The sequence below is a fragment of the Dipteris shenzhenensis genome, chromosome 3 (genome assembly GCF_047967505.1).
Source record: "Dipteris shenzhenensis isolate YYH24624 ecotype China chromosome 3, Dip_SZ_1.0, whole genome shotgun sequence".
Lineage (NCBI taxonomy): Eukaryota > Viridiplantae > Streptophyta > Polypodiopsida > Gleicheniales > Dipteridaceae > Dipteris > Dipteris shenzhenensis.
Genome location: NC_141598.1, coordinates 19,221,345 through 19,247,378, shown reverse-complemented (window position 1 = coordinate 19,247,378; position 26,034 = coordinate 19,221,345). Strand labels below are relative to the sequence as shown.

Sequence of the window (26,034 nt, the reverse complement as noted above, 5' to 3'; positions counted from 1 at the left end):
CCTCCCTCTCCAGATGCCTACCGCGTTATCCTGACAGAGCAACAATCATCTCGTGTTCAGGAGGTTGCCAATGACTTTGCCCGTACCTCTGTTTACGGCAGAGTCATTGGACACTCTCCCTCCAAATCAGCCATCAGGGACTGGCTCCAGTCCACTCTCATGCTAGAGGATGGCCATATTGAGGAGGTGGCCCTTATGGGAAGGGGCATCTTCTGGCTCAAACTCTCCAATGAGAAAGCTGCGAGCAACCTGATTGCCGGTTCCCCCACATCGGTGGATGGAAAGATTATCATGATAGTCCCGTGGTACCGTGGATTCAGCGCAGCGGATTTTGATGTTCGGTTCCGTATACCTCGCCACCCAGTGACGCTAGTTTTTCCAGGTCTTGCTGTTGAGCTGCGGCCGATTGTCAGGGACTTGGGCTCCCACTTTGGCTGGGTTATGCACGACACTTTCGCCGACGCAGTGACTACGGCAGGAGCCCCCCGAGTCCGTGTGGCTGTGGCAGATCCTGCGACTCTCCCTGCAGTGATCGAGATCGTGACAGATGCCGGCAGCATCACCCAAAGCATGATAGTCACCGGACAGCCAGGTCAGTGCCTGAGGTGCCACGGCTTTGGGCACTTGGCGGCTGCTTGTCCACGTTTCGCCAGCTCTTCTCGACCCCCCCCGCCCCCGCCCCCTCCGCCCCCGCCCCCCCCCCCGGACAGCCACGTCAGGAGGAGCCGAGGCAGCCGGAGTCCGGTCCAGAGTTAGTGGGCGGTTGGACCGAGGTTAGAAGGAAAAGAGGAAAGAACAAGAAGATTTCGGATAAAGGCAAGGGGGCAGAGGTTACCCTTCCTGCAGCAACACCCCAGAGACCTGACAGGCAGCCGCCCCAGGGACCTGGGAGAGCTTCTTCTTCGACGGTAGCCCGCCCTTCACAGCCTCAGATCCCCCTCTCTCCCGCTCCCCCGCCCCTTTCCACTCAGTCCCAGCCCCTTCCCCAGTTTCACCTCCCTTCTCCCAACCCGCAGCTTCAGCCCCCGCCCCTTCTTCCTCAGTCTCCTCCTCCTCCCTCTCAGCCCCAGTTCCAGATGCATCCCCATCCCCCCCCCCCCCCGTCTCTCTCGACTCTCCTACAGAGTTAGTTGCACCGTCGGCTTCCCAGCCGAGGGCAGCCCCCGCTCCTCCTCCTCCAATCGCCAAGATGATCAGCGCCAGAGTTCGGCCTCTACTCCCAGACCTCATCCATGACACTCAGACAGGCTTTGTCCAGGATCGCAGTATCCTGGATAATGTCTTCACCTTTTCAGAGGCGGCGGAGTGGGCTCAGCACAGCGGATCACACCTTGCCATTCTACTTCGAGAAGGCCTACGATCGAGTGGACTGGTCCTTTTTGGAGGGGACTCTGGAGCGGCTAGGTTTCCCGGCAGGTTGGATTCAGGGTATCTCAGCTTTGTACAGGACAGCGTCTAGCAGGGTCATCATTGGAGGCAGGATGGGTGAGCGCTTTAGCTTGGAGAGATCAGTGCGTCAGGGCTGCCCCCTTGCTCCTTACCTGTTTCTCTTCTTCGCCGAGGCTATGACTTACTACCTTCGGGCGAGGTCCACAAGGATCAGGGGTGTTCGCCTTCCACTTCGGGAGGACACAGAGCTTTTGGACTCGGAGTACGCAGATGATACAGCCCTATATGTCCAGGACGATGAGAGGATGCTAGAGAGGGTGCGGATGGCCTTGGAGGTCTTCTGCTCAGCCGCTGGTGCGAAAATCAACTGGAACAAATCAGTTGGTTTTCTCACAGACCCTGGGGCGTGTTCTCAGTGGGGGCGATTTCTGGGTTTCAGATGGATTCCACGGGGACAGACAGCTAGATACCTTGGCTTTCAGGTTGGCCTAGACATCACGCCAGCTCAGCAGTTTCTCCCGGTGCTAGACTCCATCCGACGGAAGCTAGCTTTCTGGAGCACTGCTAAGCTCTCTCTTGCAGGTCGTGCCCTGGTAGTTAACCAGGTCCTCCTAGCCACGGCTTGGTATAAGGCTTCCTGCTGGTGTTTCTCGAGATCCAGCGTGGCACAGCTCAGGAGGCTGGTTCGGAACTTCCTTTGGTCCGGGGAGGATGGTCTTAGAGATACCAGAGCCAGGGTTGCTTGGCAGACAGTCATTCTTCCGCAGGCTGAGGGTGGCCTGGGGGTCATCGATCCAGAGCTTCAGAGTCAGGCCTTGTTAGGCAAGCTTGTCATCCGCGGTTTGACCCCGGGGGGGCAGACGTGGAAGATGTTACTTCAGCAGGGAGTCGGTTCTTGTGTCCCGAGCCGAGGTGGAGAGTGGCTACCGTCCCTCAAGTGGATCCGCCCCGCTCACTCAGCCCCGTTCCCCACTCGTTCGTAGCCTCCTCATGGTTTGGAGGCGGCTCCGCCTCAGTCTCATTCAGTCCCCTCCTAGCTGTCAGGAGGAGATCGATCGCCAGCCGCTTATCTGGAACGGTCAGGTCAGAGATGCCGAGGGCCTTCAGTTGGGGGAGAGATCACATATCAGGTGGGATGGCTGGATGAGGGGGCCAGCCCGGTCCCTTCGAGTTTGGAGGGATACGTACAGACATCTGGAGACGGCTGATCTTGCAGATGCAGCTGGAGGTGCACGTGGAGCCCAGGCGAGACGCACGGAGATCGACGGCGCGATCCCAGCTGGTTGGTTGGTTCCACCTGAGCCTCAGGTCCTCATGCCTGGTGACGCCCGCTGGCTGGGACAGTTCACCCCCCGTGGCATTCCACTAGTGATCACAAGACCTATGGATGACTCCTCTATCTCCTTCCTCGCGGTTTTTGGGGATGGACGACTCAGGAGAGAGGATGCGCTCATCGACCCCCTACTCCCATGGCAGAGGGTTCGGGTCGTAGGCCTTTTGGGGAAGGTCTGGCGTACCGACCCTAGCATCGAGCAGGACCAGATGCAGCTTTGGCGTCTCTGGCTCTGGGAGGGGCGGGCCTTGTCAGAGCTTGATTGGGACCCAGGAGAGTGGTGGTGGCCAGAGATTGTGACAGGACAGGGGCCGACTTCCTTCTTCGCCTACAACACGACTCTGGGCAGGCGAGTTCTTGGGAGGATGCAGAGCCGCCCCCCCACCCAGCGACCCAGCTGGTACGCACAAGGTATTTCCAGGTTCTTTTTGCAGGCATTCTGGAAGGCCTTGTGGGAGAGCTGGCGGCCGCGGAAGATCTCATACTTCCTGTGGCTTCTTGCCCACAAAGGTCTTCCAGTGGGGAGCTGGTTGCGGCAGATTGGCTAGGACGGATGCTGCCAGATTTGCCATGCGGATGATGAGTCACCAAAACACTGCCTGTGGAGCTGCACTCGCGCCCAGGAAGTGTGGAGGTGGACTTTCGGGATTCTTACTCGCGCAGCACCAGAGCTAGGATTGATCACTTGGGGCACGTTCTGTTGGTGCAGCACCGCACCTGGTCTTCATCACTTATTCGAGGCATGCCAGCAGGACCCCACTTTCCTTATCACACAGGGGACGTGGGGGCCGCTCGAGGGTATCCCGCAGCACCTAGCAGAGGCTGATACAGGAGTTCGAGAGAGGCAGCCAGTCTGGGAGATTATTAGCAGCATTACAGGGTGGCACATCTGGACCTCGCGCTACGCGCAGATCCTCAGTGGCACCTCCTTATCGACTGCCCAGATCATGGCGGAAATTTGGAGTGAGATTATTCATACCCTGAGAGGCCAGTGAGACCAGATTCAGGGAGACTCCCGGGCCGGTCAGGAGAAGCGGAGACGCTTCCTCCGGGCTTGGGACACACAGGGCCTCTTCTTCGAGCAGACTACGCAGGGCCTTCGGTGGCACTACTCACCACCCCGATGGCTGTTCATTCACACTCGTCTTATCCCTCCGTGAGAGTATGATTTATTCTGCTACCTTTTAGGGCTGTGTCCGATTTGTGAACGCAGCCCGTCAGCTATAAGCTGACCTTTTGTATCTTGTTCTCGAAGTAATATAATTAGCACTGTTTTTTCAGCAATTTTGTTGCAGAGTGTATGCCACTGTGCACTAATGTATGATACCCCGAGCTGCTAAAAAATCAAAAAATTCCTGGATAAGTACTCAGCCCGCCCCCTATCTTGACTAACTCCCTACTAGAAAAGCCTAGCTAGACAGCCCTAGACTAACCCTTTCAAGGGACAAGGATAGAAATGATCACTTTGCACATGCCTAGACTAGATTCACCACTTAGAAGCAGGAAATTCACTTGCTAAAGTAGGTAGAAAGTACAATTCAGTGATGAACGAAAAATATCTTTTAGAATTGGGGGAAAAGAGGAAGGGGGAGTACGTCAAGAGATGGACTTCCAACAAGACTTGTGAGGGGCTGCACAAGGACAAAAATGCGATAATATTCCTTATTGAATTCAGCTTGAGCTAAGAGCTCATGCTGTGAGAATCCACTTTCGCAGAGTAATAGTAGCCTCCAAGTGATGCTGTCCACATCGGCCTGCATACATCATTATGTAGTAGGTGGAACTTCCTGGATGCACCACGGATCCCGTATTTTGGAAATGGAAAGCGATGCATTTTCCCCCAATAAGCAGCCTCACATACATGTTTTGTAATTGCAACATGGGTGGGATATCTACCAGCATGTCCTTTGAATGCATCTTCACCAAACTGTTGAAATTTAGATGCCCTAATCCCTCATGCCATAACCTAGTATCAGAATCACAGATTCAGCAATGGCATTAGCTTCTATAGCAACTTGTTTTTCAAAGATGTCAAGGTGATACAGCGCACTATCAAGTATCTCCAGCTGTCACGAGGATGTGAATTTATGGAAATTTTGATTTCCGATTCCCGTAATTTGCATGTGACTGCCTTGGGCCTTTGAGGCACGAAAGTCTGGCCACGTGTGCGGGACTTGGGGAATTAAAATTCCTAGCGGGCCCTTAGAAATTGTGAATGTGCAGGAAATTTATTGGGCAATTAAAGTGTGTGTACCAGAGGGATGTAATAAAAAAGAGTGGTGTACTCAAATTTTACTATTTTTAGAAAGGGACTCCAAAAACGGCAAAGGACACCTGTTTGGCATGCAAGAGGCCAAATTCAGGACAGAAAGAGAGAGCAAGTGAATCACAATTTTGCCAAAAGGGGGTCTAGAGCAGGACGACTTGTTTCTGGCTGGGTTTTTGGTCTACTGCTGCTGTTGGTGACCTCCAGGAGGTAAGGCGACCTGTTTGGAGGCTGTTGCTGCTGCCAGAAGCTGAGCAAGAAGTGAAGCTAGTTCTCTTCAGGCTGGTTTTTCTGTTTTCTGGGCTCGAGGAGGGCTGTTAACTCTTCTACAAGCTGATTTCACTTAATTCTGAGCTCCAAGAGAAGAGGCGGCCCATCTTGCTGCTTCTCGGGTTGCAGAAAGGCACCAAAAGGTGGGGCGACCGGTTTTCACTTAATTCTGGGCTCTAGGAGAAGAGGCGGCCCATCTTGCTGCTTCTCAAGTTGCAGACAGGCACCAAAAAGTGGAGCGAACTGTTTTCTGGTTGATTTTTGTCAGCTGTTGCTGATTTCAAGGCCTTTTCCAGGTAAGGCGACCTATTTGGAGCTACTTTTGGGCTGCACAAGGGCTGAATCATCTACTCTTTGCTGGATTCAGGGTTTTCCGGTTCAAAGGACCTGATTCATGTGGATTCTGGATAGAGGAAGGCTAGTTTTTGCCTGGTTTTTGCCGTTTTCGGACTGGTTGTTGGCTGGTTATTGCCTTTGGTATTGTTTCTAGGCAGAGGAAGTCTGATTCATGCCGTTGGGCAGTGGCTAGGGTGACTGCAAAGAAGAGCAACCTGTTTTGGAAGGGTTTTCTTGGCTGGTTGTGCCAAAGTTTTGGCTATCTTTGGCTTTTCTGCAATTGTTTGGCTGGTTGGGCACTTGGTTGTGCAACTGCAATGAGCAAACATATAGTTTATGCCTTTGGGTTATGTTGCACGCTTGGTCAATGCGTGATTGCCTAGTGATCGGATGCATATTCGCCATATAAAGTTGAGCAAGAATTGCAAGGTGCAAGATATTGGAACTCTGTGGATAGTGGTTTGCCTGTGGTGCAGCTTTAAGGAGACCTTGTAATCAGCCACTTGGCTTTATATGAATATTAAAGAAATACCGCAAGGGACACCAGTGCTTGGAGACAATCGTTGTCTTTGTTTCTGAGTAGGACGCTCTAGCTCCCTTGATTTAATCTGTGGTGATTGATAATTTGATTATTTACTGTGTATGATGTGGTTAAAGTGGATCTTGCCACCCTTTGATTAGTGAAGGCTGGTTTCACCAACAGTGAGTACAATACAGTTATCGTACCGGTTATCATACATGGCACAACGATGACCATCAGAACGAACTCTAAAGACATTTGTGGAGATGGCTCAAATAGAAATCAGATTCTACTTGATACTTGGAACATACGAAACTTCCAAAAGTGTCATTGTATCACAAGTGACAATGCCCCCATGTGGAGCATCACTCAAGCACTGAAATAGAGATTTGCAGGAGGTAATGTGCTTAAAGCAAAGCTGTTGAAATACGAGGATGGCTTAGAATCTGCAATAGATAAAGATGAAGCATGCATCTTCTATAGCGGGAGATAGACTATCCTCACTCTCTCTCATGTTCAATACTAACTGCAACGGGAGATAGTCTATCTCCTATAGCGGGAGACTATCCTCACTCAATACCAACTGCAACTGCAAGATGATGCACTCAATACACAAAGTGATGCTATGGATGTGAGTGAGAGAATCAAAGGCTTGGGGACAGTGTACAAGATTCTAGCAAGCGAGTTATGCCTAGTGGTTTTCAAGTTTTATATATGCTCCTCAAAAAGTTGCCCCAACAACTTAGCTTAGTAAAGGAAATAGAGTATTTAATAACTTATTATTGCTTGCCACTTTTCAGAAGTCAATCTATAAATGAATTAGTCGGTAAGAATGGAGAAACATGGTTGAGGTACCATCCGATAAGCAAGGGGGCAGAGAAGGTGGTATTCATTCCCTCGAGAGAGCAGCTTGGGATGCCTTCTTGTTCAGGTTCGAGATGTTTGGTCAGATGATGCATTTCATATTCAGTCTTAGTCACTTTTGTTTTTGTGGCTGAACCATAGGGTGCAGATGCCTATCAATGCTCGAATTGACAGATTCTATGAGGATGACTGGGCTCTTGATAGAGGGGGGACTATTTGCATTGCACCTGGTGTTTCCACTTCCGACCATTTCCCGGTAGTTTTGTCTATCTCAGAGCCCCATCTAAGAGGAAGGTCTCACAGTATCAGGATCCCCCATGCCTTATACACAGATGAGACTCTCACAGAGGCAGTCTTAAAGATCTGGGTTTCTCACATGCAGGGGGGGTGGCCGGTCCTTCACATGTGGCCACAGCACTTGCCAGTATCAGCGACTTTTATCACTCTGTCGCTAGTGCTCGGCGAGGTGAGGTACTCAGGCGGGAGATTGATATCTGCCAGCAGTTGGCAGCCTTGCAGAGGGAGGAGTAGAGACGACCATCAGATGCTTGGATACAAGAGCGCCTTGTTATGGCAAGGGCTCACTTACAGACATTGCTTGATTAGAGAGCAGGGTATGCCTTCCATGCACGGGAGTCCTTTTGGATACAGATGGGAGGGAGAGTCAATAAACACTTTTGCTCTACACTTGGTCCCAGACATAGTAGAGAGAGTGTCAAGCAGCTTATTGACTCTGACGGTGTTTTACAGTCTCATCCGGATACCGTCATGCACTTGGCGACAGCTTTCTATGCCTCCCTTCTTTCTGTAGATCCTGACACACAGGCTAGAGATGTGGCTAGAGATGAAATTTGGCAAAGCTTACCTGTGTTGGTCACACCAAAGATAATATGCTCACTTGATGCACACTACCAACACAGAGTTCAAGATTGCTCTCTCCGCCCTTCATAAGGGCAAGTGCCCTGGTTCCGATGGTCTTACTCCATCTTTTTTTACAGCCTTTTGGGATATGATAGGTGATCATATTATTTCAGCCCTGCAGGGCATTTGGGACTCGGGTGAGATGCCTGACTCATTGACCGAGGGACTCATACACCTTATCCCGAAAGGTGGCAACAGGAATTTTGTATCCCATTGGAGACCCGTGACTCTTTTGGGCACTCTATACAAAATCCTTGCCAAGGCGATCAGCATCCGATTGCTGCCCCTTCTTCCAGATCTCATCCATGATACCTAGACAGGCTTTGTGCATGGCAAGAGCATATTTGATAATATCTTTTCCTTTTGGGAAGCCACAGAGTCGGCTATGCAGAGCGGGCAGAAGCTGGCAGTTCTACTCTTGGATTTTAAAAAGGCCTATGACAGAGTAGATTGGGATTTTCTTGAAGGCACTCTTCTATGATTTGGATTTTCAGATGCATGGATTAGAGGGGTGTCCTCCCTTTACAGATCAGCCCACAGCCAGGTTTTGATTGGAGGGGTAAGAGGTGACAGGTTTCAGATTTTCAGATCAGTTCGTCAGGGAGGCAATCAATCAAGCGAGCGATGTCGAGCGAGCAGGACCAAATAAGCGAGCAAGAAAAAGCAAGCAAAGCAGAAATGGTTGGGCTACCAACACATAATCTCATTGTATGTATGTACTCATCATTAATAAAGATTTATAGTGCTTCCTCAACATTGAACATGATTATAACATAATATTGCAAGTGCACATTTCTATATTCTATGAGATGAGCTTAAATAGAAATACTTTGGCTATCAACAATAGGTACTATATAGTTGAAGTGCATCACTTGAGAAAAACATAATCTAACTATACGTATGTGTACTGATCGTTAATAAAGCTTTATTGTATCACCATAATTTTGAAGATGATTATTATAACATAAGCTTGTAAGTCTACATTAGTGATAGCGTTATTTATTCTCATGAGATGAGCTTGCATAGAAATGCTTTGGCTACCAACAAGTAGTATATAGTTGTAGTGCATCATTCAATAAAAACTTCAACATCAAACATGATCATAACATGTTATTGAAAGTAGCTTGAAAGTCTACCTTGGTAAAAGTGTTCTATATATTTTCATCAGAAGAACTTGCATAGAAAACATTTGATTTTTTTGCCCCAATATATAAATAGAGTTCTAACATGCTCCTATTACGAGCGGCCTTGCTCTAAATTTGGTGCAACAAACTAGCAAAAATTACATTAAATTCACATTCTGATGCATGAAAACAGGTAGCACGTTAACGCGCTCCCTCTTTTGGCCCAAAAGGTGAGAATTTCGACGTCCTGTATCTTTTGATTTACAACTCCAAATGGGTCATGTTACTTATTAAAACAAATGGCAAGGCATGACTTAGATGATTATCATGACACCTTTTGCACCATTTAGTAAAACTTCATGCATCAGAATGTGAATTTAATAAACAATTAGCCGATTTCTTGAGGAAGGTTTACCTAATAGGGACCATGTCAATATGTTGTCTATTTTGGCTTCTACCATTGATTTCTATAAGCAAAGATTGATTTGTTTTGGAATTTAATTCATTTTAAAGAAAGGGATATACTTACTCTTTAGATTTTTTTGGATTGATGGGATGTAAGAGTGATTCATTAGGGAGGGTTTTTTGCAAACAAAAAAACATGGGTTTTGTTCCAAGAGTAAATAGAGTTTCAAAAACCAACCATTTGCACATGCATGTAATGTGGACTATTCCATTCAAGAAGTCCTATAAAACTTTTGACTTGTGTGGAAGATTTCATTGGTGATCTCAGTTATGTTGATGGAGAGAGAGACCTTGATTATGGAGGATTACAAAAAATTGAATGAGTAAAAGTGAGCGAAGATAGGGTGCGTCTTAACTAATGATGCCTTGGCAATGACATAGGTCCAACTCTCTCATGGACTTTTGAAGAGCTTAGACAGTTGTTGCTAAAATAATGATTTATCAATCTATTATTGTTTTGTTTTGATTGTTTTTTTTTGCTCGCTCACTTTTTCTTACTCGCTTTTTTTTGTTCGCTCACTTTTCCTTGCTCGCTTTTTGGTAATCCTCTTCGTCAGGGATGCCCTTTAGGCCCCTTCCTCTTTCTTTTTGTGGCAGAAGCTATGAGTATCTTCCTTAGATCTCAGGCTGAGCTTTATGGGCTGAGATTGCCCTTGAGACAGGAGCAGGAGCTTCTTGACTGTGAGTTGGCTGATGACACTGCTATTTTAATTGAGGCCTCTTCGCAGTCACTTGATTCTTTCCAGACAGCCTTGGATATCTTTTGCTCAGCTGCACGGGCACACATTAACTGGCATAAATCCTTTGGCTTTTGGATCAGTGATGAGGACACTCCAGACTGGGGAGTTGACATTGGCTTTTCCTGGATTCAAAGGGGTGTTCCTGTCAGTTATTTGGGATGCAAGGTAGGATTGGGCATCTCTCCAGCACAACAGTTTGCCCCAATACTAGAAAGTATAAGAAAAAAGCTTCTTTTTTGGAGCTCAGCCAAACTCGACCTTGCATCTAGAGTTGTGGTAGTGAACCAGGTTCTTTTGGCCACCGCCTGGTTTGTGTGTTCTTGCTGGTGCCGGTCTAGGGATTGCACACTTAGCTCATTAGACTAGTCGGGAATTTTTTATGGAGTGGACTTGATGGCACGACAGATGTTGCAGCGAGGGTGGCCTGGGAGATCGTTATTCTCTCTACATGTGAAGGGGGCCTTAATATCATTGACCCGGACTTGCAGTGCAGGACATTGCTTTGTAAGGTGGTGGTGAGGGGACTCATGCCTGGGCAGGAACCTTGGAAGGATTTCTTTTTTGGACACATTCAGGCTTGCACACCTACCTTAGGAGATGATTGGGTGGACAGCCCTCACTGGATTTTTACTTCTGTCTCTCTTAAATCTCCTGCCTCTCCTCTCATGACTACCATCCTGAAAGCTTGGGGGAGCTTCAGGAACACGCTTCGAAGGGTTCCGCCCTCTACCCTCAAAGAGATTGATAGGCAGCCCATCATTTGGAACGATAGTATACTTGATGAGCATGGTAGACCACTGGGCACTTCCCATTACATGCAGTGGTCTAGATGGGAGAGAGGCCCCGCCTACACAGTAGGCACTTGGAAGGCTTTTATCAGGCTACCTGAGGATCAGAGATTACAGTCCGTGAGTCACCTCAGAGGGGTAGCACGCAGGATTCAGCAGATAGATGCAGCCATCCCGGTGGAATGTACAGTTAAGATGCCTATTACTTCCACCACTTGGATGGGAGCTTTTTCGAGGACAGGTGATCGCTCTTCGAGGTCTCGAGGAAGATGCACTGGTCTTTGACATTGGAGTTGGAGGTATACTCTCTAGATCCACGGATGATATTCTTCTAGAGGTTGCCTTTCAGCCTGTCAGGATTGCTGATTTTGTGGACCATGGAGCGGACTTGCAGTGGTACTTAGACCCCAACCCTCTGCTCTTGGCCCTAGGATCCTGGAGGTTGTGGTTATATGGAGGCGCACCTATCAGGTGCTTACAGTGGGACCCAGGAGAGTGGGAGTGGATAGATCATGGGCACTGAGAGAGGGGGATTCCCTTCTTTCGTTTCACGGTTGGTAATGCCAGGAGATTTCAGCTGACCACTAGGGGTTGGATTCCCTCCAGAGCCCGCCATTGGGACAGCTTCTTCATCACCGCAAATTTGCATAGGAATTTCTGGAGGAGGCTCTGGAAATCCCTCAAAAATAGAAAGATCACTCTTTTCTTTTCGCTTTCTATTCATGGAGGGATTGCAGTGAACCTGTGGAGATCACGATTTGGGGCTGATCCCACTTGCCCTCGTTGTCATTCTGCAGAGAAGTCAGTGCGACATTGCCTTTGGGACTGCAGTCAGGTGAGGACTATTTGGAAAGGGGTTGCTCGGATACTTAGCATTTTTCATACTTCCCCCTTCTTCATGACTTGGGGCTTGGTGGCATGGTTATCCCTTACTGGGCCCCAAGTGTTTTATGAGGGTGAGCCTTCTTCTTGGGCACTCTCGATCCGCCGGCAGGTGATAGAGCCCTGCTCTCTTCAAGACGTATCACTTACTCCCTTCAGAGCTTTGCATGCTTCAGTGGACACCTCTTGGGAGATTTTGGCTAGCATTTCCTCTAGGCACATTTGGAGAGCAAGATGCACAGAGGCCTTGGATGGCACCCAGATACACCCATCACAAGTGTTCACGGGTATTTGGAGTGAGACGGTTCACACTTTGATAGCCATATGGGCTAGCATGCAGGGCCCTTCACAGGCAGCCTCTTCTAGGAGGACTGTATTTCTTCGAGTTTGGAGGGGTTCTCCCTTTTTCTCGGAGGTTTCTACTGCATTGAAGTAGCACTATCAGCCCTAATCCTTTCTTTTTGGCTCTTGAGCTTTTCATGCATTGCATGGTGCATCCCGTATGGAGCTTGCTCTAACGGTTTTCTTTAATGCTTAATAGAAGTCTCTTTTTGCCCCAAAAAAAAAAAAAAAAAAAAAAACTGAGGGATGAAGAATGAGGGCCAAAGGCTACCCTTTTATAGGCTGTTAGGTTAGCCTGGCTGACCTGGTCAATGCCGACCAGTGACCTTGGTCAGCTGGTCAACACGTACCATTGACCATGTCAATCAAAAAGTCAACGCGTTGACTTTTGCTCAAAAAGGTCAACCCTGCGTTTTTTATGTGGCATTGACTGCTTGTTGACTGTGTGCTGATTGCTGACTGCACAAGGCTGCTTGCATGGCTGTACAGATGCTTGTGTGGCAATTGACTTGGCGGCCTGCTTTGGCACCAACTAGCATGGCCACAGACTTGTGGATGCCCGTGACATCTCCAGATTATAGTGGCAAGTCACCCACTCATCTTGACCCATCATGAGGATGATCATGGGCAGCAGGAGCATGTGTGACCATTTTGCTATTTTTTCTTCTTCGAAGCAATGAGCTTGCAACATTCAGCGATGTCATGGCCGGGCTTCCTGCAAAAATTACAGCACTTCCTCTTCTTCCCCCACCAACAGGAGAAGAAGATGATGAGGTGCAAGATAGGTTTGGGATGGCTGTAATTTTTTGCCCCTTTGCCTTTGCCCTTGTGACCAGACCTGATCCGCATGAGTAAAGGCAGTCTTGTTTCTATTTTGACACCTCTGCTCCTCTGCAGGAGTAGGGAAACAAGCTGATCGAAAGAATAGTAGTTGGGGTTACCCATGGCTTAGCCTCAATGTCGTAGCAAATCCCTGGTATGAGCCAAGGAGCCCATCAATTGTCGTACTAGGAGAATCTGATCAACATTGATGAGCTGCTCTCTATAATCATTAATATGCGTGAGGTAGGCATCCATGCTGTCCCCTTCGTTCATCTTAACACCATCAGGGTGCCTGCGCCAATAAGCAACCCTGGCCTCATTCCGAATCTAATAGAGATTGGCAAAAATATCCCACACAGCCTTGGCTATCTTGCAAGACTAAATGTGAGGTATAACCTCCCTTTTGCTATTCATAGCAATCACACTACATGTGCCTGTGCATCTCTCTGATCCCAACGAATGTGTTCAGTGTGGGAAGCCCTGCGGCAAGCTCTGCGGGAGCAGTGGCAGTGGTAGCCGTAACACTTGTAGTGGCTGTGGTGACAGCAGGTGCCTCTGCTGGAGAGACAGCTCTAGTCTCTCATCCAAATTCAATTCCCCAAAAGTTCCTAGATACCAGCAGGTAGCGCACCAACTACGACCACATGGGATAGTTGTACCATCAAGTCTGTCCTCAGCAGCAAGCATTCCAAATGACTCATGGTTTGCTATTGCAAATGAAAATTCCCAAAAGTTAAGTGCCCTGCAAATGTCAAAGCCTCAAGGCTACAATGCAATGAGCTGGCTGCTCAAGAGTGAACTGCAACTCTGCAAATGTCAACTTAAAACAGCAATGCTCCACAACTGTAAATGCCACAAAGGGCTACTCAAACACTCAGCAAAAAATGCAGAAGGCTGTCTCCCAAATACTGTCAATAATCTCTCTTGCCAAAATCTATCCAAGAAAACACCCCCTGCAAAGGGCTGTCCTACAAAAGTGCTGCACAATTTTGCCCCAATGTAAGCACAAATATGCTCCCATTGATGTCCCAAAAGCACGAGAGCCAATGCAAGATAACAGGAGAAAAAGCCCTGAATTCTTGCAAGCTGTGTGTAAAATTGAGAGGACAATGTCTTACCAGGCAATCTTGGCAAAAGCCCCAATTTCTGAAGAGGGAAAATGTTCCAAAAAAAGCAAAAATCTGAAATATCCTCAAAATGTTACGAAATAAGCCAATGTCACTGCACATCTGAGCAAATAAGCCTCAAAAGCCCCAAATCTCACTTGCACTAGGCAAGGCCACTGCAAAAATCAGCAAACCTGGCAAAAGCCCCAAATTTGGAGAGGGCAAATATGCCAAATGAGGACAAATCTATAAAAGCCCCAAATTTCACTGCAATTTTGCAACACACATTCCGGCGCAAGATTGCTGCCCTGACAAACACTCATACACATACTCAAATTCCACAAGTCCATATTGCCTATCCACATATGGTTGCGCAGACTCCTTCGTCTTTGCAAACCATCATGCGGCCTATTAATCAGGTTAACAATCCTTTATCCAACCAGAATTCAGGTTTGTACGTGAGTTCTGACTCTGATTCCCTTACGCAGCCACAAAGAGCCAACATATTGCCATCTACTTTTGTTTAGGCTCTTTTAATATGATTCAACTCGGGGACATGCAGCAGCCCCCAAGCTGTCCCTAAGGCAGTCCCTAGTTATAGGTTCTTGTAGAGTCACGGGTGACACCTCAAGTAAGGCACAGTGGCAGTAGAGATTTCACAGGTTCACATGGTACAAGAGGCAACCGCCTGACAAAAGGCATAGGAAAACAATTTTTGAGGGAGGATCATTTCCCCTTCTAGCTAAGTGTCCCGCATTTCATGAGAAGGACATGCTGGTGCATTACCTAGCTTCTTCATCTGGCCAATCATTCTCCAATGTTGCATAGACATGCATACAAAATCAAGATTATCAACACCTCCTTTCTCACATTAGATCTCTAGTGTGTATTTGGAGATGTGTATTTGGAGACCTTGGATAATATTTTCACCACCCCCCTGCAAAAGCCCCTTGAAGCTGGCCCCGCACAACTAGGGCTGCCACCTTTACCTTACCACATAGTAGCAGTGATTAACAAACATGGCAAGCTCATCGAGATGACCTATAGGATCAGCTACAGTGACCGATATGCATGGGCCAAGAGTCCATGCCCATGGCACAAAGTGTGATGGATGACACTTCTGCACAATTAGGCACGGCTCTCTTCAACTCCACAAGTCACATGCAGCACATGCTTTCCCAAAACTAGCATAGATGGATTTCAAAGAGCATAAACATCAGTTACAGGTCTCTCAAGATCAGGGGAAGACATGGCAGCAATGTCTATATGCAAGGAAGAGGGCTGGAAAACTGCAAAGGCTGAAATCTAGCAGCAAATGGACACCCAAAAGTATGCCTAGGACACAAAAAAGAGAGAAATGCAGCACCGTCATGAGACAACACACTTGGCTGCAGTAGGCATTGACATTGTCGCAGGAACAACACACCTTAGTGTTGTCAGAACATGCCAACGATGAGCAACAGTTGGCTGAATTAAAAATTCAGCTTGTAGCCAGAGATAGCATACATGTGCACCCAGCTCCGTAAGCGACATTCGGTGGATCTAATGCTATTCCATCGTTATTATAATTAAAACCAAAAAGTGTCGATGCTATGTTTCCCCCCAAACAAAGGCAACCTAGCCTGGTATCCTCCAACCAAGGCCCCACCTAGACGCAATGAATGCAACCTGGTGGCAGCCCTATAGCAGGCCCGGGGCAGGAACAAAGGACCCCGCAGCTCACTGGATAGGTCCACAGCAGTTGCACAATGCAGACAGGTGGTGGCTTGGTACAGGCTCCATATACCCCCCCATCTGCTCCGTACATCTCCATATATTCATGCTAGGCTGAGCAGCCATCGTGGTGATCCCCCTCTACCTCTCCTGGGCGGACAAACCCACAAACAAGGACATCACTCTCCCTCACATGGGTGGGCAGACCCACAACCAAGGCCCTCACTCAGTGATACAGGAGATGTCACCTCTAACACCCCCTCTCAGCTCCTGGATCATGGACCATCCTGAGTGAGCTGCAATGGCTGCCAAGCAGCTGTTGTGCCAAGGGCTTGGTGAAGAGGTCCGCCTTGTTGCAGTAGGTAAGCTGGATTACGTCAGCAAACACCTCTCTCGGACATATTGGCACTAGATCTTAATATGCTTGGTTTGAGCATGGAGCACCGGGTTTCGAGCAAGTGCAATGCAGCTTTGGTTGTCACTGTGGATAATTGTCGGGGATGTCTGCAGGAGCCAATCTCCCCTAGTAACCGGCGGAGCCAAACTGCCTCACAAGTAGCAAAACAAGGAGCACGATACTCAGCCTCGGTGAAAGACAAGGCTACAGTGGGTTGCCTTTTACTGCTCCAAGTGGTAGCTGCTGAGCCGAGAGTAAACAATCCCCATTGGTTGAACAACAAGTGTCTAACTCTCCTCCCCAGTCTGAATCACTCCAGCCTAGTAGCTGGATCCTAGACTGCTGCCCTGACTGATAGAATAACCCTCGATTGCGAGAACCTTGAAGATATCAAAGGATCTGCATGCCAGCATCCCAGTGGGTCTTCTTAGGTGTCTGCATCAATGAGTTAGTAGGCCAACGGAGTAACACACATCCAATCTGGTATTGAGGAGCTAGATCATTGATCCGATCGACTGGCGATGTTTGCTTGCATCCACAGGTTCACTAGCGTCATACTTGGACAATTTGGTACTGGGGTCCATGGGTGATGAGATGGCATGACACTTTGTCATCTAAAAGGCCCCCAGAAGCTCCTCAGTATACCGTTTTTGTGACACAAAGTAGCCTTCCGGACCGTGCAAGATCTCCAACCCCAAAAAGAAGTGCATGAGCCCGAGATCAGTCATCTCAAAGACCTAAGAAAGAGCAGCCTTTGTCTCGGAGATCTGGGAACATGGCTACCTGTGATGAGCAGATCATCAACATATGATGAGGGAAGAAGACCATCTTAACAGAAGATGTACAGATTGGGATCAGCTCGGGACCTCCGGAAATGCTTCCGTACAAAAAAAATCATCTATTTTCTAGTTTCAAGCGTGAGGAGCTTGCTCAAGCCCATACAGTGCTTTCCTTAACCGGTAAACCATCCTTGCTGCCTTGGTAAACCCATGAGGTTGTTCCACATAGATCTCCTCCTTTAAATCTCCATTGAGAAAGGAAGATTTAACATCCATCTGGTAAATGGGCCACTGCTCATGAGCAGCAACTGCCAATACTGTCCGGAGAGTAGGTCGTTGTGAGTATCCTTTGGCCACAAGTTGGGCTTTATGTTTATCCACAGTACCATCAGATGCATATTTGGTTTTGTAGACCCATTTGACACCAGTGACTGAACGGCAATTGGGTCGAGGTAATACTCCCAGGTCCCATCTTCTTTCACTAGAGTCCAACTCTATTTCCATGGCATGCTTCCAATGTGTCTAGGAGAGTGCTTCCTCGACAGTCGAGGGTTCCTTGTCTTTGAGAATGCAAGACATCAAGGAGTAATTAACCTGGAGCTGAACTACCTCCAGTCTCCAGAACTTTTTCCTTATTCCGGTGGGATCTATGTGGACCGTCCTCTTCTCGAAGCCATGAAGAAGGGATATCTGTGGCACTTGAGTCACAAAGAGTTTGAATCAGCCATTGTGGTACTTCCTAAGAGCCGGACCTTGAACTTTCCCCTGCTACCTGAGGAGGTGGGGAATCATCTGGATCACTGTCTGCTTCACTTCTCACGGTCTACAGATCTAGAACAGCTGCTGATGCCTGAGGAGGTTCAGGAATAGGATCATCACCACTACCATCATCAACTGGCTCTGTGATAAGAGGGGGTTCTGCATCACTCATAGGAGAGGGAATCTGTTCATCAAAGATAGCATCCCTGTTGAAAATAATCTCCCACCTGGAAGGGTCATACAGCTTGTAGCCTGTTGACGCAGAATTGTATCCCACAAATATCGTCTGGGTGGACTTACGTCCAACTTCCCCCTCTATTTCTTGGGAATGTGAACAAAGGCATCACACCTCGACACACCGAAATAAGATACATTTGGTTTCATCCCAAAAGAAGCCTCAAATGGAGTAGCTTTAGGAACAACAGACGTCGGCAAAGGGTTAAGAATATGCACTGCTGTGACAGTGGCCTCGGCCCAAAGAAACTGAGGAACCTCCCGATGAGCGAGCATGGTCCAAGACATTTGATTCTTCCGCTCAACAACACCTGCTTCTAAGGCAATGCTAGTATTTGCAAATTCTCATGAATGCCGTTTGTCACACAGAATTCTTCAAAGGGATGGGAGAGAATTCTCCTCCATTGTCAGCTTTAACATGGAAGTCTGATTCATTTTCAACAAGAACACACCATTCCTGAAAGTGGAAGTAAGCCAGAGACTTCTGAGCTAGACAGTAGATCCACATGAACCTGCTAAAATCATCCACTAAGGCTGGGAACGATCATAGGTCCACAAAGGTCTGCATGGACCAACTCCAGAGGAAGAGAAGCCCGTCGTGATGCCTGCTTCGGAAACACTTTTGGTGTTGCTTCCCTCAAATACAAGAACGGCATTGGCCATGCTTACTACCCACATCAGGTAGACCAGGGACCATTTGTTCTTGGGCAGCGCGACGTAGTGCTTGGACATTCAAGTGACCAAAACGAAAAAATGCCAGAGGTCAAGACGTGATCGAGGAAAGCACGGACAAGGTATAAATCCCATGATTCACATACCAGTCTGAACAACTAGACCCATAGCTTTATCCATGACCTCCATAAAGTGTTCATCAAGCAGAACAGTGGTAACTAGACAATAGGTCTCATAAACAGACATCAAATTAAAGCCCAAAGAGGGAACGAATAGTACCTTGGAAGAGTGCATCCCTCCTTTGTCATTGAGGATTATGTCGAGACTGCCTTCATCACGTCCTTTGATGAAAAACTATCGCCGATACAGACATCTCCACAAAAATCACAAAATCCTTGAGTCTGTGGATGGAGAGGGACTCATATTACTAGATGCCCCGCTCTCGATGATCCAAGTCCCAGAATCTTTGGCTGGAAGAGCCACTACCCCCTCTCCAACAAAGGAAGCCAGAGAATCAATAATTTCAATGTAAACAAAGGCATGAGTTATGGCAGCAGAGGAGGAACCCGTACCCGTGTTGTTGGTCCATAGAGGGCATTTCCTCCAGTAATGGCCTTTTTGGCCACAATGATTGCATGAGCGCTCCGCCTTTAGTGCTTCCTTCTCTGCTTCTGTCCTCGTATTAGGGGTCCAGCGACCTGATTCTTTCCCGGCTGCGGAGCTGCTAGAGCATCGGAGCCACCACCATGGGGGGAACTCTGAAACCTGTCCTCTTGATGTAGCACCATTGGCACCAATTCTTCCTAGGCCAAAGTGCTCATCCTGCCACTAGTTGATTAATGATGAATAGAAGGAAGAGTATTGAAAAGTCAAGTGAGAGAGCAAGGTAATGGCCATATCCTTAGAGGGAATTTCCATCCCGCCTTGAAGAATCTCTTGTTGAAGTTCCTGAAGCTTATTGATATGCTCCCGCATCGATGAAGACTTCGCAGGATCCAATAACGGCATCTCAACTTCGAGAAAAACCCTCTTCATGAGGGAAAGGGAAGCCCTATTATATAAGGATGCCAAGTGCTCCCAAATACTTTTGGCTGCCGTCATGTGCTTTACATGATTTATAATCTGAGGAGTACAGTTCAAAAAAATGAAAGAACGTACCCTTACGATGACTCTATCCCAGAGCAAAGCCAAATTCTCGTCCTCTTTCTGATCTAGGATACTTAAGCTCTCATCAAGGGGATCTGGCCATTTGACATCTACCTGAATGAAGTCTGTTGAGTCATAGGATTGCAATAGGGACTCCATCATGACACACCAAACACCATAGTTGTTCCCGTCCAGTTGATGATCTACAAGGAACGTGGGTAACACTGGAATCTTCACCTTATTTTGCCGTTTCCACCAGGGAAGCCATTTGGACTGAGGTGGAAAGAACGGAGAAAGTCGGGGGTCAGGGTAAGAGAAAGGGGTATGAAGGAAGAAAAGGAGGGAGGGAGAGCTAAAGACAAGGCAGGGAGGCTTGAAGAAACTTCTTCCTTCAAACTCCGTCAGTTTGGCCTTCACACAAACCACCACTCCGATCTGAAACACCCTTGAAAGTAGATGCCCTGCTCTATACTCCAAAAGACAGCCCATACCTTCTTATTCTCCTCTTCGAACAACTCCAAAAGGCCTTGTAGCTTGCTGGTTCCAAGTCCTCTCCACAGCACAGGTCTTCTTAGCCAACCTTTGGCTTTGATACCATGTGAGAAGTGCAGTGGAACTGAGCAACATGGAGCGAAAGAGAGCAAACTACTCACAAGACTGAACTGGAAAACAGAAAGAAAGAAAGAAAGAAAGAAAGAAAGTTTATTTAAGTCTTTGGAAGACCAATCGGTCTATGAGACTGAGAAACCTGATACAAGCAAGCTGCAATGGTGGAGCTACTAACGAGCATCCATGCAGAAAACAAAAGATAAATGCTACATAGTCATATCAGATTAATAGTCATCTCCATGTCACTATCATCATTATCATCATCAGATAATATGTCATCTGAATACAGAGTGAAATATGCTCCAATGTCAGGACTGTGGTCCACTCTATCCCCCCTCGTCAGGGGTGGGGCAGCGATAGCACAAAACCAGAGAAGACAAGAGAGACTTGCACCAGGATCTCAGGAGAAAAGCCCTCTACTGCTGGGGTAAAACCTCAACTCCAAGTGGATCAGTTGTTGTACACTCAGATGGAAAACAATGAGGGAGGGGGCCCTATATATAGGGTCACCCCCTGCCCCAACCACCCAACTAGAGGGGGCCTGAGATGGCCGACCAGGGGCCTGGGTATCCCCCCAACCAAGGCACCACAATGACTGCGACCTGGTGGCAGCCCTATAGCAGGCCCAGGGCAAGCACAAAGGACCCTAGAGCTCCCTAGATATGTCCGCAGCAGTTGCGGACAGATGGCGGCCTGGTATGGGCTCTGTACACCTCCATATGCATTCTGGGCTGAGCAGCCATCATGGTGATCCAGCTCTACCTGTCCTGGGCGGGTAAACCCACAAACAAGGCCCTCACTCTCCCTCACATGGGCGAGCAGACCCATAACCACTGCCCACACTCAGTGATACGAGAGATGTCACATCTAACAGAAGCATGTACCATGGAACCGCTGTGAGAATTGGAAGAGCACCAAAGAAAATCTTGCTTTGCCCAACAAGTAAGGCAGCATAGACAAAAAGCCTGAAAGACCAGAACTTGCGACATCGGGAATTCAAGGTTGATGACTTGGTACTATTGTATTCATGCAAGTCCCTGAAGCATAAGCCAAAGTTTGTTAGTGGGGGGACGGGTCGCTTCTTCATTACAAAGATTATTTTTGAGTGGAAATGTTTATTTGGCTACAATGGAGGGCAAGATGCTGAAGCCGCCCCCCTCGCCATACTCTCCTACCCCTCTGCTTTCCAGACCAACTTCCCAAACCCCTAGCCATACTCTTTGCAAGCGCCCCCCACCCCCCTTTTTTCCCCCTTGTTTGCAGGCAAGCCTTTCCTAGTTGCATCACCATACTCTCCAGCCCCCTCTGCTCTACAGAGCAGCTTCCCAAACCTACCACCATACTCTTTGCCCCTTCCCCCCTTGTCTGCAGACAAGCCTTTCCTAGTTCCCTCACCATGCTCTCTTGCCGCCCCCTTCTCTACAACCCAACCTTCCACCCCTCTCACTATCCTCTCCTGTCCCCCTTCTTTGCAAGGCAACCTCCCATACCCCCTCATGATCCCCCCCCCCCACACACACAGCATCTGTACACAAAAAGTCCACCCGAACTCCCCTTCACCCCTCCAACACCAGCACTGCTGGATGGCTGTACATGCCCGAGCCCACTCTCTTTCCTCTCCAAAATCATTTAAAATAAAAGAAAAAAAGTGGACACTTGCTATATTTCCTTCACCATATTTTGTATTTCTTGTTCGCTAGCAAAAATAACCTCTCAAATCTCTCCAAACCTTCCTGCCGTACAAGTCCCTAGCCACCTCTCTATATCTTCAGAAACACACACCCCCTGCTGCTGTACAGGCCCCAGGCCCTCTCCCCCTCCCTACCTCTCCGGACTACCCCCAAGGCTAGCGTACAGGCTGCAGCCCCCTCTCTACCTCTCCCGGACTGCTCTCCAAAACTGCCCGCCCTAGTAGCCATACATGCCCCAGCCCCCTCTCTTACCTCTCCAAAAACGCCCCCTCCCTGCCAAAAAGCTCCCAAGCCGCCTTTTTTCCTCATCCCAATGGACCTCTCCCTGGCTTGGCGAACAGATCCCTAACCCCTCTCTCACCTTGCCCTAATCGGCCCCTCCCTCGCTTCCCGACCGAGTCACCATCCCCCTTCCGATATTTAAGGTTAAGACAATAAGTTTAATGTATCGTCATACAACATCAATACAAAAGGAAAGAGATGAACTTATGGGAAAAAACAAGTTGAGAAATACTGATAGATGCTAAGACACCTACAATAAAGGAGAAGTGCTTACACAGAGAGATTATTAGCAGAAAGGATAGGAATCCGAAGTAGCATCACTATTCCAGAATGAAGGGGCAATTTTTCCACATAAGGAGAAAAACATTGTAACCACAGATTTCAACACACAGCAGCAAACTTCAGCCCAAATTTCAAGCTTAAATAATCAGGGATTAGCTGAACTATTAACAAATGGAATTTTGATGAACACTTACAAGGTCAGTTATATCAAAGGCCACGTAAATCAAACCAGAAGTCTCCCCACTCTTGTTAAAAACTGGCTCAGCTGCTAGTAGGAATGCCTTTTTTCCCATCATATCACATTCAAAACAGATCTCTCGTTTCATTGGCACTCCTTTTCTTAAAGCTTGCTGCTTGAATTCATTGACTTCTTCAGACAAGCTACCAGGGTAAATCTCCTCGTCTGTTTTCCCAATTATGTCCTACCAATGCAATAGCCAAAGGCATGGACAAGTCATTCATTTGAGAAACCTGGGCAAATCAAAGCAATAGCCTAAGGCATGGACAAGTTCTTCATTCACATAACTGAGCAGATCTCTTAAAAAGCGAGAAACAAAAGTTCTAACAATCCTTCTGAATAAGGATCCTGAGGTGGATGTCTTGGATTTTCAAGAAAGCACACCTGAGGAACCTAGAACTTCCAAAGACTGATGCTACAACTAAAACCCCAATTGTATGATAGTGTGAAAGCAATAGTTACCTCATCACTGTATCCTGGATAATGGTTGAAAGAAAATTGGTAGCGTAACTCTTTATCCTGTAGTTACAAACAACCAGAAAACGGTGATTCAATTCAGTATGTCTATCATAAACTCCCAGAGCAATTGACTGGGCACCTGTAAGCCAAGTTCGACGTCATGTGTCTCTCATTCATATGAAACCCAGGAAAATTCAGTAGCTTTTACAAAATCAACTCTGATCTTTGAGTTCAGCACAATGGAAGACGTCAAAATCAACAATTCACAACATGTTAATGAAGAACATCGAAATTAACAATTCACATGATGCTAATGAAAAAACATGTTTTGACTACTGAAGAGGGCAGTAGTTAAGACATACTTTTTCCCCTAGTCTGTGCTGAAGCTGTTCTCACCTGCTCCTCACTGCCCCCTGCGCTGACCTGCTCCTCTCTACTCCACTCACCATCACCCTTCCGCCCTCCATCTATCAGCCTGTACAGACTGTCCCCATACAGCTTGGTACGGCTGCTCCATACCACCTGATCCACTCCATTCTGCTCCGTTCCATTTGGCTCTGCTCCCCTTCCCTCACCTCCACTCCTCTCCGCTCCATTTCACTCCACTACACTCCCCTCGACCTTCCCTCACCTCTCCACTCTGCTTCCTCCCTCACCTTCCCCTACCATTAGTTTTCCATTAGTCTGTTCCTTCAAGGTCTTCCAGGTGTTGGTTCAGGTTAGCCTTCCATTTCAGATTGGCCAATGAATTTTCATTCACCCAATTCCTCTTCCACCACACTGGCTGTGAGAACATGTCTATTTTCTGAAGACAAGTTGTAGCAGCTCAAGAAGGACATTGAATTTGACAGTACAACCACTCTATTTTCAAACCAAGGATGATCTAAGATAGAAATCCATGGCCTCTACCACAAACAACTATAGAAGAGGAGCATGCAAGCATCTCTTACCGGACTGATCTGACTACGAGCTGATCTACAGAGAAAGGATACCTCTTTGAACCAAGAGTCAGAAAAGCCGAAATGCAGTAATTTGCTCTCCAAAAATCCCCAGTCTACTCTTTTATAAGCTTTCTTAAAATCAAGAAGTAGAATGGCAAGGTCCGGATCACTATGTCTAGCCCACTCCGAGGCCTCCCAGAAAGTGGAAGATGCTATAAAAAATACTTTATCCTTCTAGAAAGCTGGTCTGTGTATCATTAATCAAATCAATGAGTAAGGGTTGCAAAGGTACGTTGATTGCCTTCGTTAAAATTTTATAAAATATGCCCAAAAGTTTCCATTTTGTGACCGAATTGCTGAACCTTCCTTGAGGGATAAGATGACTGAGACCCTCAGCAACTAAATCCAAGATCCCCTTTGCTTTGCAGAGCTAAAGTAACATGATCACCAGTGCTGTTCTAAAAGTAATAAAGGAGGGAGTCAATCAATCCAAGGCAAGGCATTTACCCCTATTCAACGTGATTAATGCACTCCGGAATTCTATGCTAATGAATGGTGCATCAAGTGAGATCCTTATATCCAGAGTCACCAACAAGGGAACAGTCTGCCAGAGCCTCAATCGAGCACTATCAGTCTCAGGCGTGTCATGATCTACTGTAAGCAGGGATGCATGGTGGTTTGTAGGAATTTGCATGATGGCCTGTGGATTTGACTGCGACACATGATCAAAGTCTAGGTAAAGCATGTCTCCTATTTGACCAGGAAAATAGGAGCAAAGGTGGCAAGGCATGAAAGGCATTGCCAATGTAACAATCTCTGCCATGAAATTGAAAAATCAATGCATCTGAAGAAGCTCTTTCAAGAGAGTGAATGCACGTTCCCTATCCCCTCTTTTATCTGTGGCCAACTCCGCCATCTACTTCCAATGAGCCAAGAATCAACTATGGGGAACCCAAGAGAGCAATTCTTTCCAAAATAGAATTCGTTCCCTCCTGTTAAAGAAAATGTCATTGGTTCCCCCAGAGACACCTAGATGAGCTGATATGTATCAATAGTCTACGGTAGTGATGTGGAATACCATCAAGGCCCTAAGTGTTCAACTAGCAATCCTCATTGAAGAGAGGAAGAAGCCTGTAGTGGAAGCATCGGCCCCATGTGCACCTAATCTCCTGGCATATGTAAGGGGGAAAAGTTCCACTTGAACAAGAATAACAACCTGCTGCTGCTGTCCAGGAGAAGGTGATGCAGACTTTTTATCCAATGCCGCACAACAATGGGGGATGTAAGGAACGACATCTGTAGAGTATCCACAATTAGCTAAGGGAGTAAAGGCATTATTCTGCATGGGAGGATGCGAGGAAGGCACAATCTCCCTAGAGTCTCCACAATCAGATAAGGTTAATAGAGATTATGCTGCACAAGCTAAAAGGGATTGACCATTCTGTGAGGCCACAGCCTAAGGAGGGGCAGCTATGTCATGTAAATGAGAAATCTCAGTCATGGTAGGAATATTTGTAGGACTATCTCCTGGAGCAAAGATAAATGGAGATACTCCTCCTGGAGGAAGCACTCGCCGTGCGGAGGGAGAAAGAGGCTGTTTTGCTGAGGGTGGGATGGTTGTGATTGTCTAGAATCATGGGATCGTGGTGTCCTAGACACAGCTG

The 26,034-nt window shown here is 47.5% G+C and overlaps 1 protein-coding gene across 2 annotated transcripts in view; it reads right to left on the bottom strand.

Annotated features, from left to right (window-relative positions):
• LOC147903481 (histidine kinase 5-like) overlaps window positions 1–26,034 on the bottom strand; it is a 113,526-nt gene that overhangs the window by 81,794 nt on the left and 5,698 nt on the right. For both annotated transcript variants that reach the window (XM_087372493.1, XM_087372494.1), the window contains exons 2-3: window positions 23,433–23,489; window positions 22,927–23,154 (exon numbers count right to left, since the gene is read on the bottom strand). In XM_087372493.1, the coding sequence (XP_087228619.1) occupies window positions 22,927–23,154; window positions 23,433–23,489 (285 nt within the window). The remainder of the gene's footprint in view (window positions 1–22,926; window positions 23,155–23,432; window positions 23,490–26,034) is intronic.